The sequence below is a fragment of the Cynara cardunculus genome, unplaced genomic scaffold (genome assembly GCF_001531365.2).
Source record: "Cynara cardunculus var. scolymus isolate 2C unplaced genomic scaffold, CcrdV1 Un_Scaffold_5140, whole genome shotgun sequence".
NCBI lineage: Eukaryota > Viridiplantae > Streptophyta > Magnoliopsida > Asterales > Asteraceae > Cynara > Cynara cardunculus.
Window position 1 is genome coordinate 19,017 of NW_020202253.1, and position 15,148 is coordinate 34,164.

Here is a 15,148-nt window from a genome sequence, read left to right on the forward strand (position 1 = left end):
TTTACAGCCTGGATGGCTAATGGGCTGTTGGTTGGTAACATTTCAGCATCTCCAAGGTTCATGATTTTGTATCTTTTTGTTTTCTATATATTTCATAGACCTTCTACCTAGGAATGCATAAAAACCCGATTAACCCAACGCAAAATAACTTAATCCGAAATAACTTGATGTCTAATTGAGTTGTAAAATTTTCAAACCGTAGGTATTGGGTTGATATTGGGTTACTATTATTTGAACCCAACCCAACCTGATGAACCCGATACGAATTTCTATTAATATATAGACTAGACAATTACATTATCACGTACGCTATTAATATACACATTTATCTTTATATAACTCATTCGTATATATGTTCAGTAACTGTAAACATATATACGTAAATTGAGAAAATTAATTGAATGTGATATACGTAAGAAATATGGATAAGTTGTATCAAATGGTTGATGATGAAAAAGAAATTATGAGTAGAGAAATATCATATTTAAGGTTAGAAGAATATTTTAAGGTACCAAAGTATCAACCCGACTAACCCGTACGCGTTTGGGTTGGGTTGGGTTAAATTTTTTCAAACCGCAAGCATTGGTAAGAGCGAGACAAGGACAAGAGTCTTACCCGGTAAGTTAGGGCGACGACTCTTATCATGATAAGCACTTATCAGATAAATTGTTGCATACGATACCGTTTTGGTGGATTAAAATCTTATCCGGAAAGTAAATTATAGTGTTAAATTTATCGGTAAACGTTTACCAGGTAAGTGTTTAATAAACGACCCCTATTCTGTTAGATTAAATACAAGGGAGAGTCAAGAAATTTCAAGTTTTGTTTTTACTATTTTACCATTTGAATGTTTGTTTTGTTATTTTTTGCTTTCGGTGTTGTGGGAATCCAATTCTATAAATTTAAACATTTACAATGATGACGYGCTTCATTTCTTTTGAGAGTAMGTTTTAGCAGACCATTCAAGACTTGTGAATYTTTCATATTCCACTCTTCAGACATTCATTCCAATGGCTTCCAGTTCTTCCTCTTCTAGCATTGCTTCACCTTCGGCTAACTATGACATCTTTCTAAGCTTCAGAGGCGAAGATACTCGTCATTCTTTTRCYGATCATCTCTATGCCGCGTTAATCCGAGCAGGAATTTCCACTTTTAGGGATAATGATGAAATCAGTAGAGGTGAAGACCTCAAACCGGAAATCGAGACAGCAATCACAGCATCCAAGGGCTCGATAGTTGTATTGTCTAAGAATTATGCAACTTCAACATGGTGCCTCGATGAGCTTTGGTTGATCCTTGAACGAAGGAGGGAGTTCGATCATTTCGTTCTACCGGTATTTTATCATGTTGATCCCTCTCATGTTAGAAAGCAAGATAATACTTTCAAGATACAAATCAAAACCTCTTCAAAGTGGACGGATGATAACGTGAAACGATGGAGAGAAGCCCTTACGAAGGTTGCCGAATTGTCAGGCTTGGTTCTTTCAGGGTATGCATTTTTGTCCCAGCTTATAATTTAATCGGATTGTTTCTTTGTGAAAGGATATACGAAGGTCCTGTAAATTTGTCTCCTGAGTATTCCTTGATCATTTCTTCTATGAAGAGGCCTGGGTTCCTCAGATCTTGAATATCATTCAAATTTCTTAAGGTTTCAGAATGCTAGTATTCCCGCCAAATTTAAACATATACTGGTACACTGTAATTCACATTTGGAGCACCTGATTATTTTAGCATTATTTTCATTAAAACTTGTGTGAAACAAGACTTGAATGCCATCAACTGAACTAGATCACTTACCTTGTTTTGTTACAGGTCAGAAACAGAGTTTTTGAAGGAAATCATTGATAACGTTTACTATAAARTTGGTCACAAAATAGTTRATCTTCCACGCAATCTAACAGGGATGAATGCTCGAGATAAAGATATTAATTCCTGGTTAAAGCAATCCGACAGCAAAGTTCTAATAATTTGTGGCATGGGAGGAAGTGGCAAGACCACGTTGGCTGAGTACATTGTCTCTTCAAATCGGCAACATTTTGAAATCATTAGCTTTTTAAAAGACATGGGTAGTATACATCAAAAACAAAGTAATATTGATGTGTTGATCCAACAATTTGCCAAAGATATTGTAGGAGAGGGGAAACCCCAAGTGTCGTACGGGCGATATTACACAGATAGAGTTTTAAAAAGGAAAAAGGCACTTATTGTTTTTGATGACATTGATGAACCAAGACCACTTGAAAAATTTATCAATTTCCAGGAAATTAATGGAAAAAGCAAAATTATAATAACAACCAGGAACAATAATACACATAATTGGTTTAGGACTCGAACTTGGCGTTGTCATGAGTATAAGATGACATTACTAGATGATGATGAAGCACTAGAGCTCCTAAGTCTTCATGCCTTTGGATTCAAAATTCCGATGGACGGTTATGAGGAACTTACAAAAGAGGTGCTACAGTATTGTGAAGGAAATCCACTGGCTCTTGAAGTGTTGGGTTCCTCTTTATCAGAGGATATTAGCATCCTATTTTGGAGAAATACATTGGACTTATTGAAAAGAGATATGAATTCTGGAATCCAACATGTACTCATAAGGAGCTATGACTCATTGCCAGATAAAAATAACAAAGAGTTGTTTTTGCATATTGCTTGTTTCTTTGTTGGCCAAGACAAGGATTATGTAGAAAAAATATTGGAGCTTGATTATTGTACATCATCTGGGATCAAAGTCCTAACCAATAGATGTCTTCTTTCGGTGTCACCAAACAACAAACTGATGATGCATCAATTGATTCAAGAGATGGGGAAAAGCATAATCAGGGAAGAATCAAAACGCCCTGTAGAGCGTAGTAGAGTTTGGCATAGTATTGAATCTTACAAGATCTTACGCAAAGGAGAGGTAAGATGTTTCTTGTGTTGCTGTTTAAGCTTATATTTCCTTTCCCACCCTCCTATTTCATCTAAGATTCTATCAATTCCTCTAATTCCTGTTTAGGGTTCCAAAACAATGGAAGGTCTAGCACTTGATATGCAAGTTTTGCTGAATGATAATCCGCAATTTTTGACGGTCAAAATTCTAATTCTCTCTCTTATTTTAGATTATACTCTTTTTATGCTCAATACTCTCTATGTTATCTTTCGGTCCCAATCCATTCTTTAGAGTGCCTTAATACAAGAAGTAGTTTCTTAAATTCTAGATCTGATGTACGCTTACTTGCTCTCTTCCATGTTAAATTTGCAGTCTTTAGATCTTAAGACAGATTCACTTACGAAAATGGATAACCTAAAATTGCTCCACCTAAATGATGTGCATCTCACTGGATCCTACGAGGATTTTTCAGAAGATTTAAGATGGCTATGCTGGCATAAGTTCAATCTAAGAGCCATACCCTCCGGCTTATTCTTCAAAAGCTTGGTGGCTATAGATATGCGAGATAGCAAGTTGAAAGTATTTGAACTGCCAATTGTACGAAATTTGACATTCTCTTTTTTATGCAGATTTATAGTGTGTGCAAAATAATTCTTGTTACTCTTGCAACAGGTTCTTCAATTACTCAAGACTCTAAATCTTCAATCCTCCGTTTATCTTTCCGCAATCCGCAATATCTACCGACTCCCTAATATTGAGACTTTGATTCTTTGTCAATGTTATGAACTGGTTGATGTTTGTGAAACCATTGGAGACCTAATGAATCTTGCTCTATTGGACATGTCAGAGTGTCGAAAGCTCTTTGGGAAACGAGCTTCAACGTCTGGTGGAGGGAGTCGACAACAAACTTCCTTTTCTTTGCCACATTCTTTAGTGTGGTTATCCCTTAGAGACTGCACCCTTGATGTTACTGAACATTTTTCTCCGAGGTTCAGCATTCAATCAAAATTGCAGTACCTGGATTTAGGCAGAGGTTGGTTTGAAAGCTTGCCCAGCTACAATCATCTTAAACATCTTAGGATCCTTATCTTGACTTTAAGCCGTAGACTTAAATGGCTTCTCTGTCTTCCAAGTGCACTTGCAGAATTGTATGTATATGATTGTCACTCACTAAAGAAAATAACTTTTGAATCACATCGGTTCACACTGCATGAGTTTGGCTATGAAAATTGTGCTCAGTTGAGTGAAGTGGAAGACTTCTTTAAATTGGTGCCGGTAGCCAGACTTGATGAAACTGATTTGGGACACTTRAAGTGGCTAAARRAATATCAACATCATGAGGTGTTCCTGGTTGGTGATGATCAGTTCATCGAAAACAGAAGACAAAGGATCCAGGTTGTTTATTTTTTTTCTGAATCACATGCATAAGCACACACAAGCACATCGACATGCTACCTGAACTAATTATATATGTGTGACTGAACCCTATTGTTTGTGGCACAGATGTTGTATGAATTCGGTATCTTGAGCACRYMCCTGCCAGACATAAAGGATCCAAACATAATACCTGAGTATATATCAGAATCAACATCAATGTCCTTTGAGGTGCCTTCATCTCCCATGGGTAAGAGGCTCAAAGGATTAAATCTAACTTTCAAGTTTACAATATTATCAGGTCCAGACTGTGCATGGTTTGCTAAAATCCATACCAACAATGGTGTTGATTTGATGTACAATCCCAAAGTCTTTGGCGATCCTGGAAATGGAGAAGCTGGCATATGGTTAAGTTATTGGCCAATAGGAAGCCAATTATTAGTGGGAGATGAAGTTAATGTGTCTGTCATTGTGATGTGTGATATATGGAAGGTACATGAGTGTGGTGCAAGCCTTGTGTATGCGGATGCTGATGAAACCATGGAAATTAACATGCCACGGATAGAAACTCTTGGACGGGATTTGTCTGCATTTAAACTGATGACAGGAGCATACTATCTTTGTCGGCGTGATTTTTTCAATTTAATGGAGGTTGGCAGATTGGCACCAGGTTGGCTCAGTATTTTAGTCGGTGATACGATTGATGATAGAGGTATGTTATTCTTGTCAAGCTAATTATCAGCGTTCGCAATGGAATTTAATCTCCAAATCTCGTATCACATATTGCTACAGAGGTACGAGGATGGAGAAAGACAGGTCGACCTAAACTGCCATTTAACCCATCACGAATAGATTGGTCAGGTCCATCACTTACAGAGGTGCCAGACTCATTATATACAGAGAGGAAGAAGTGGTAGATGCATTGTCGAAGGTTCTGAGACGATAATTATGCTCTGTATTTTTTTAAATTTTTTGCATGAATTGGTTACAAGAACAAGATTGATGTGAGGGCCTGTATATGTGTGTGTGTGTATATATATATATATATATATATATATATTAAAATTTTGTTGCATTTGTGGGGTTAAGTATGATGTTGCATGTAAATAGGAGAATTTGCATTTAGTTTGATAATACAATTCTCACTGCTCTCCATCTTCACAAACTCAACGCGCTACCAATCTGCCACTGATTTAATATCCTTTCTATTTCAATTTCTATTTATTATTTAGTCGTCATGAAAATACTTTTTAATTGATGAAAAGTACTATTTTCTTTTCTCAGAATTGATGATGTCATTAATTTCTCCGGGGAAGACGATGAGACAATTGTTACAGAAGGGGTTATTTTTTTTATTATTTTAGAAACAGCAGATTTATTACGAAACCACTGAGGCTAGCAAGATGCACTTACAATAAAGCCATTAAAGAGCTGATACACCAAGCATTCCAATCAATAGATCTTGTAAAACTATACGAATATGTCCAGCATTCAGCAATATTGTATCTACATTATAATTTCATACATAAAATAGATCAGCTAGGTTTAAATAAGAAAGGTAAAAATGTTGATAACGTATGAATAAATGATTCATATATGAATCATTAGTAAAGAGAATATATGTGGGTTCATACAACCTATGGATAATTGGTAAAAAGCTAAGTAATTAATTAACTACAAAACTGAATACTATCAGTGACGGAAAAATTATAGATAAAGAGAATATACGTGGGTTCACACAGCCTATATGTTGTATACACATATAACACATAAAAATGAGAATGGATTTTGGTCGTTCCTTCGCAAATCCCTCATTGATCAGCGACGAAATGACCAAAAATCCATTTCCTCGCTAATTCATCGCTAGTCAGTGAGAGATTTGTGAGGGAACGACCAAATTAACTCCATCGCTAATCCCTCGCTGATCAACGACGCATTAGCAAGAAAAGTTCAAAAATCCATTCCCTCTTTAATTTGTCGCTGATCAGCGAGGGATTAACGATAGAATGGATTTTTTTTTTGTTCCCTCGCAAATCCCTCCCTGATTTACGAGAGATTTTCCGTCACCAAAATCCGTCGCTAATACTTAGGTTTCTAGTAGTGTAAGTAAACATGGGTTTATATATGTATGTTGGAATAGAATTTTTTTGGTTATTCAGGATAACCCCTTCTTTTCCTTAACAAGGTGCACGTCTCTAAAATCTAGAAATGAACTTTTTTAAAAATTTCAACTATTAGGGCACATTTGTATGGAAATCGACATGAGAAATGATATGGTAAATCGAATGTTTGATTGTGTTATAGATCTAGTAGAATGAAAATGAATTTTAATTACCTAATTTATTTTTTTAAATCCATTTATACATTTCCTTAACTTCCAAATTCAAGAAGTAGACCAAAATTTGGGTCATGCCTTAATAATATAGCGAGATGTATCTTAATTTTAATGTTTTTTTATTATTTATTTATGTTGATATAATACAATTTTTAGTGGTTTTGAGAAAACAATAATGTTTTTATTTTTGAATAAAATATAAATTTAAATATATCAAAAAAAAATATATCGATATTAGTATTAAATTTACTATTTAAAGTTCTGGTTTTTTGTGTAATTTCTTTAATTTAATATTTTATTTATAATTTAATAACGAAGTAATTTATTTATCGTCTAATAACATAATTTTTATAAAGATAATAATTAAGTATTTTGTTACAACTAATGATTATTCTAATTATAATTTAAATTTTTTATATTCAAAATGAGATGTATATCCTGTATTTCATTATGTTTATCTATAATTAGTTACATAAATTCAAAAATGAAGCTTTATTAAGTTGTATTCATGCATAATTTACTTGTGATCTTGAATTTTAAGTAATATGCATCAATAAACAGTACTTTATGCATAAAAATGGTTTTTAAGGGTTTTTGTCAAATGTTTTATAATATAAAATTTAGATAAGTATCCATGCAAACAAAATAGTTTATATTAAAAGAGTACTCGCGAAATGCAGCGAGACACATATCGATTTTAATGTTCTATTTTATTATGTGTCTCTGTCGATGTTATAATACGATTTTATGTGTTTTTAAGAAATCAATAATGATTTTATTTATGAATAAAATATAAATTTAAAAAAAATATCAATGTTAATGTCAAATCAACTATTTAAAAGTTCTCATTTTTTATGTAATTTCTTTCATTTATTTTTTTATTATAATGTAATTTAAGTTTAATAATGAAATAATTTATTTTTGGTTTAATATTACAAATTTTATAAAGATAATAATTAAGTATTATGTTAGAATTCAATGATTATCCTAATTATATTTTAGAATTTTTATATTTAAAATGAGATGTTTATCCTGTATTTGATTATGTTTATCTGCAGTTAGTTACACGAATTTAGATATGGAACTTTAATAAGTTGTACTTACGCACAATCTACTTGTAATCTTCAATTATAAGTAACATGCATTAATAAACAGTAGTTTATGCATAAAAAGTGGTTTTTAAGAGTTTTTGTCAAATGCTTTATACTATTGTATAGATATAGATAAGTGTCCATGCAAACAAAATATATATAGTTTATATAGAAGATATAACACTACAAAAATGCAGAATATCAGCAAGGGAAATTTCTCTCGCAAATCCGTCGCTAAAAGAAAGATTTCTAGCTGATTTCCGACGGATATAGCCGCCGGAAATGTTGCGCTGTTTGGTAGTGTATACCAAGAAAGATAATTACATTTACAAAAAAATACTTATATTTAAAAAAGATTATTGATGATTTTTTTTTTAATTTATTGGAATGTTTCTTTGAGATAAAATAAATAGATTGTACTTCACGTTTACAGCATTTAATTAATTATTCTAACGTTATCTTCAATTCTCTGATCATACTTGGAACATTTAATTATTCAAACATTATTTTCATTAGAACCTATGAAACAAGCCTTGCTTGCCATCCAGTGAACTTGCTTACTTGTTAGAATATGACAGCTTTTCTCTAATAATATAAGCTGAATTAAGGACGTGATAATCACTATCTTTAAAGAATATTAGCTCCCACTATTTACGCAGTGATTCGAGACTAATTTCTTTTCAGGATTCAACCTCAAATAACAGAACTTTATGCACCGTACACAAAGTTCACATGAACATCAAACGTTTTCATTTCGTATGTATTAAAAGTGTATCAAATTTTGTTATATATTCAGACAACCATATGCACCCTTATATAGCAGTTAAAACGAACCAACATGACTCTTCATGAATCAACACATCTTTTGGAAAGTCAACTGCCAAAAAGTAATCAACGCAATGATTACTTTTTCCCTCCAAAAATAGCTGTCATTAACTACCATTAACAGAATTAATTCTGTAAAAAATTAATGACGAAATTATTTTCTAAGGATGCAAAGTACTAATTAAGTGCTAAGTCTTTGATTAATTAATATATTATATTATAATTATAAATATAATATAAACCAAATTAATCATCCACCAATTCCCTTCAAAAGCCTCCTAAAGACTTTCAAACATTTGAGTGGAATAGTACTTATTAACACACTTTCACTTCTCTCACCCACCTATGTGGGATACATACAATACACAAAATTGTAGATAAAACCCATAAGTTCCAACAGTACTTACCTTGTTTATTTACAGGTCTGGAGTAGATTTTTTAAAGAAAATCGTTGATGACATTTATTATAAAGTTGCTCGCAAAATAGTTAATCTTCCTCACAATCTAATAGGGATGAATACTCGAGATAAGATATTAATTCCTGGTTAGAGAAAATTGATCTCAAAGTTTTAACAATTTGTGGCATGGGAGGAAGTGGCAAGACAGCGTTGGCCAATTACATTGTCTATTCAAATTCGCAACATTTTGAAATCACCTGTTTTGTCAAAGGCACGGGTGCTAGTGGTACATGTCAAAAACAGGATAATATGCTTGAGCTATTCAAAAAAATTTCTGAAGATTTTTTAGGAGGGAGGAAGGGAAAAGCAATGCGTAGGTATATGATTTATCGTGTCTTAGAAATGAAAAAGACACTTATTGTTTTTTATGACATTGATGAACCAAGCCAGTTGGATCTTATTCTTGGAACCGCGAAGATAAATGAAAGAAGCAAAATTATAATAACAACCAGGAAAATGAATACACATAATTGGTTTAAGTTTAGATCTTGGAGTTGCCAAGASTACAATATGCAATTATTGSATGATGATGAATCRTTAAAGCTTTTAAGTCTTCATGCCTTCGARTTGGAGATTCCCATGGAAGGTTACGAGGAGCTTGCAAAAGAGGTGCTAGAGTATTGTGAAGGAAATCCACTAGCTCTTGAAGTGTTGGGTTCCTCTCTAAAACAGGATATTAGCATCGAATTTTGGAGAAGTACACTTGATGTATTGAAAAGAAATATGAATTTTGGAATTCAGTGTGTGCTCAAAAGGAGCTACGACTCATTGCCAAATAAAATTAACAAAGAGTTGTTTCTGCATATTGCTTGTTTCTTTGTTGGTGAAGACAAGGATTATGTGGAAAAGATATTGGAGCATGATTATTGTGCATTATCAGGGATCAAAATCCTAACTGATAGATGTCTTCTATCTGTGTCACCAAACAACAAAGTGATGATGCATCAACTGATTCAAGAGATGGGGAGAAGCATAATCAAACATCCCTGCAAAACGTAGTAGAGTTTGGCTTAGTAGTGAGTCTTATAAAATAATGCGCAAAGGAGAGGTAGGATGTTTCTAATATTGATGTATAAACTTATTTTCCCTTTCGCACCTACCAATTTCATCTAAGATTCTATGGATTCCTCTTTTTCTATTTAGGGTTCAGAAACAATGGAAGGACTCGCACTTGACATGCAACTTTTGTGGAATGATTGGCATGGAAGCAAGGTAAGTGGAGAAAGGAATTACGGTGACACAACATAAACTAATGCCTCATGTTCATACAATTACAAAGATTACTTTTAAGTGATCTCAAGCACTTGAAGGAAAATTTCTAGTGCTTAATATTTATGTGTCTATTAGCAACTTAATTTGTTGTGATGATGCAAGTATATTGTACATGGATATCGTGATTCTGTAGTTCTTAATAGTTAAGGATAACATCATGGGAAGACATATATACACATACGTGCAAATGCCTTACATATATAGAAATCCAAAACCAAACAAGTAAAAGAGGATAATTTTTTTATTTATTTATAAATTTAGTCTAATTTCTAGACTATTACCCATCATTTGGAGTTTTGGTAGGAGTTAGGGTTCTTATAGGAGTTTCTGGAGATGCATGGCTATGGTAGCAAACTAGGGGTGAGGATTTGTAGCTACTATAGAAGGGGGGAAGGGATCTATAGAGATAAAGGATAGGGGTAGCGTTTGTGAGCCGGTAATTAGGCTTCCAGATCATTCTAGGTTATGCTAGAGATGTGTAGTTCCTCTTACATGTTTATGTTTTCTTGTATTGTTGCTTACTTGTAATTGTTTTTTTCAAAATTTAGCCTATCTACCTCTCTTGTTTTCAAGTTCCTTTTTTTTATTGTTGTTAATTCCTTTTCCCCAATTATTTTCATTTCGAGCAAGCTTTCTCTTTTTTCGTGCACTTTGCACAAGTCAAAGTCTTTACTGAAGCATCCACTCCTCCTAGCTGTCAGAACCCCCCCCCCCCCCAAACATCCAACCATAGACCCCAACTCCAGTATGATATATTTGGCTCGTGTGATTTGTTCTTGTTTTCTTATTATCTGTCAATTTTCACTTCTCCATAAGCACAATAATAAAAGAATGCCTCAYCAATATCCTTCCTATCCATCTTTGTGCATTTATTTATAGATAATCAGTAAGATTACTCACTTTCTTCCATGCTAAATTTGCAGTCATCAGAGCTGAAGACAGATTCACTCACAAAAATGGATAACCTAAAATTGCTCCGGCTAAATGAAGCGCATCTCACCGGATCCTACGTGGCTCTCTCAGAAGATTTAAGATGGTTATGCTGGCGTGGATTTCATTTAACAGCCGTRCCCTTCGGCTTATTCCAAGGAAACTTGGTGGCTATAGACATGAGACATAGCAACTTGGAAGTATTTGAATCGCCTATTGTAGGAAATTGACATCCCTTTTTTATCGCTTCTCCTTTTGGATTCTCCGTATTTTATGATCTTTAATTATGTGCATTTATAGTCTTTGCCAAATAAGTCTTGTCACTTTTGCAACAGGTTCTTCAATCACTCAAGACTCTAAATCTTCAAGGCTCGCAGTCTCTCTCCGAAATCCGCAATATCTATCGACTCCCTAATCTTGAGACTTTGATTCTTTGTCATTGTTATGAATTGGTTCATTTTTGTGAAAGCATTGGAGGCCTTATGAATCTTGCTCTATTGAATATGATAGGGTGTAAAAGCCTCCCCCATATAGCTGCATCCCATAGAAGGTTAGAAGCTTCAACTTCTCATGGAGGAAGTACACAACAATCATCYTTGTCTTTGCCACACTCATTAGCATGGCTATCCCTCAGGGGCTGCAACCTTGAGTGTAGTGAGAATTTTCCTCTGAGTTTCAATGTTCAACCGAAACTGCAGTACGTGGATTTAGGTGGAGGTTGGTTTGAAAGCTTGCCTTGTTACAATCATCTTGAAAATCTTAGGGTCCTTGACTTGACTTTGTGCCGTAGACTTAAATGGCTTGTATGCCTCCCAAGTGCACTTGYAGAATTGTATGTGTATTTTTGTTATTCGCTAGAAAAAATAACTTTCGAATCGCATCAGTTCACGTTACAAGAGTTTGGCTATCAAGGTTGTATCAAATTGTCTGAAATTGAAGGGTTTATTAAATTGGTTCMAGTAGCCAAAATGGATGTAACTGATTTGGGACACATGACGTGGCTAAAAGAATATCAAAATCATGTGGTGTCCTTGGTTGGTGATGATAAGTTGATCACCACTGGCCGAAGCAAGAGGATCCAGGTTCATTGTTCTTTTCTAAATCAGATGCATAAGCACACACAAGCACATTGACATGCCACTAATTTTATATGAGTGATTCATAAACTTTATATATTGTTTGTGGCACAGATGTTGTATGAATTCGGTATAATGAGCACATCTCTGCCAGACATAAGGGATCCAAACATAATGCCTACGTACATATCAGAATCACCATCTTTGTCCTTTGAGGTGCCTTCATGTCCCGAGAGTATGAGGCTCATAGGATTGAATGTATGTTTCAAATATACAATATCAGGTAGGGAATGGACATGGTTTGCTAAAATCAGTACAACCAATKATGTTGATTATATGTATAATCCCCATCTCTTTGGCGACCCTGGGGTAGGAAAAGTTGGTATATGGTTAAGCTTTTGGCCAATTGGAAGCAARTTAGTCATCRGAGATAAAGTTAATGTGTCTATCATTGTGATGAGTGGAGTATTGGAGGTACAAGAGGTTGGTGCAAGCCTTGTCTACGTGAATGATGATKAAACCTTGGAAAATAACACGCAATGGGATTTATCTGCATTTCAACTAACAACGGGAGCGTTCTATCTTTGTCGGCGTGATCTTTTCATGTTAATGGAGGTTGGTAGATTGACTCGAGGCTGGMTCAGTATCCTAGTTGGTAATAACATTGATGATACAGGTATGTTATTCTTGTCAACCTAATTATAAGTGTTTTCAATTGAAATTAAGCCACAAATAGAGAAATTTCCTCATATCACACATTGTTACAGAGGTACGAGGATGGAGAAAGACTGGTCGACCTTATYYGTTAGACCCATCATTTATGGAATTGTCAGACCMATCACTTAYAGAKTTGTCATACCCATCACGTAGAGAGTTGCCWCAACCATCACGTCGTARAGACTTGCCAGACCTACTATCTTCAAAGTGGTCAGACTCATCATTTACAAAGTCAAAAAAGTTTTAGATGCATCGTCGATGGTTCTGAGATAGTAATTATGCTCTATAATATATTTTTTTTTTCATGAATTGGTAAGAGAATAAGATTTGAAGGGCATGTATGTGTGTGTATATATATATTAAAATTACGTTGCATTAATTTGTGGATCCAACCATAATGTATAAATAGGAGCTTTGTAATTTTGTTTGATAATAACAATTGTCATTGCTCTCCACCTTCACAAAAGGGGGTTACCAATTAATCTACCAATGATTCAATTACGATTTACATATTTCTCAAAATCTCCTCGACCCTGCTTTCAAGTAAGATATATTAGATTCATTTGGTTTAGTTTTATACTTCTCTAATCCCTATCCCTATGACACAGTGCTTGGCCATGAGCTCAAATTGAGAATGTTAATTCGGCCATCATAATCTGGTTTAGCACTGGCAACTTGTTGATTCGATTTAGTCAGTGTGATATTTAGATTTTGCTAACCTTGCTTCTTGTTTCCATGAAAAGACAATCACACGGAAAGATACAAGATTGCAATGTTTATATCGTCTTCTATAGACAAATTTATGGACTTCACTTCAAGCATACTCATAGAGACAAAGATATCTCGGAGTACATGCATTTGCATTTAGTGATGTATAGTAGCATTGAAGGTAAATGAATGGAAGAATAGATTCATTCGTTTGTAGGAGATTAAGTTCCTCCTCAACTCACAAATTCATTATGGAAAGCAAAAGAATTGTAGAATCGATATGTTGTAAAAGCTGGACTTCAATATTTCCCTACATTGATTTTGCATCATGATCATGGAGGTGATCACTGTCTGCCAATTGAAGCAAGGGATTTCAATCCTCAAGTATTGGAGAAGAATGGAAAGTTTTATTGTTCAGACATTCCAAGGATCTGAAAATCAATTAAAATCTATCACATGCGACCTTCGTGGAGGTTGCTAATTAATCTATATGCCCGACATCAATTTTTCGGGGATGCTTTGTCTATTCATCTGCTTATTGTTTAGCTAATTATTATGAAAATACTTTTTAAAGTAACGTAGGTCATTCTTACGTCCCATTAAAGATTAATCAATTTGGTGCTAGATAGTAGCCGAACTTAGCAAATGTTTAGTTAATTAATCACCTAATTAATCTCTTTCCAGCCATTGTTTTTTTATAATGATGACCTTTCATTAGTTAGTTATAGTGTGAATTTCTAGATTAGCAGAATTCTCAAATACCCTATGTACATGTATATCTACATAACAAAGAGGCTTCACCCATAAAAAAATYTGTCGGAAAAATCGACCACAGGCAGATCTCATYCCTGGAGAATTTAAAGTGTGACCAGTGATCATTACCAGCGGATTTTCAACCACTGAGGAAAAATCCATCGCTAATTCGTCAGTGATTCTGTCGGTGATCCGCCACAAATTCGTTTGTAATTACTGCTGAAAAATCCGTCGRGRAAGCCTCTTTGTTTTATAKTATGTAAGTTTACTAGAACCRTTGATCTAGATCTTGTTGATGAATGGGGATCAAGCATGTRTCAACGTATGGAAATACTAAGAATTCAAAGTTTATTCCGCTCAAAACATTAAATTGTTCAACAGAACACCTGATCAGCACATATGCATTGATTTCTATTTCTTGACAAACAATCTGAGAATTTCCGAGAAAACTATAATCATATCTCAAATCAAGAGAATAAAGGAGGGTGAATGTTTGCTATAATCCTTGATTTTTTTTTGTTTATCTTTTGTTATCTTCTTGTCAAGATCAACTAAGTGTGTTTGATATGTAGACTGGACAGAACATGACTGAACATGCAAGAGTGAGATAGCTAGGTGAAACAATTGTGGAAATTTTAGGATCTTAATTTAACATGGGTAACTTTTTATCAAGCTTGTCTCGTCTCCTTAATTTTTGTTCCATCTAATTTGATAGGGACAAACATAAAACATTT

General features: G+C 34.2%; 1 protein-coding gene and 1 pseudogene across 1 annotated transcript; both read left to right on the forward strand.

Moving 5' to 3' along the window:
* The first annotated feature begins 1,000 nt into the window (after positions 1-1,000).
* LOC112504292 (TMV resistance protein N-like) lies at positions 1,001-5,166 on the forward strand. The gene is made up of 7 exons (XM_025108229.1): positions 1,001-1,489; positions 1,813-2,905; positions 3,002-3,073; positions 3,248-3,472; positions 3,548-4,270; positions 4,379-4,961; positions 5,042-5,166. Exons 1-7 carry the CDS (start codon positions 1,011-1,013, stop codon positions 5,164-5,166), a joined length of 3,300 nt encoding a protein of 1,099 aa, XP_024963997.1. The 5' UTR covers positions 1,001-1,010.
* Positions 5,167-8,645: 3,479 nt separating this feature from the next.
* On the forward strand, positions 8,646-13,163 carry LOC112504293 (annotated as a pseudogene).
* The last annotated feature ends 1,985 nt before the right edge of the window (positions 13,164-15,148 follow it).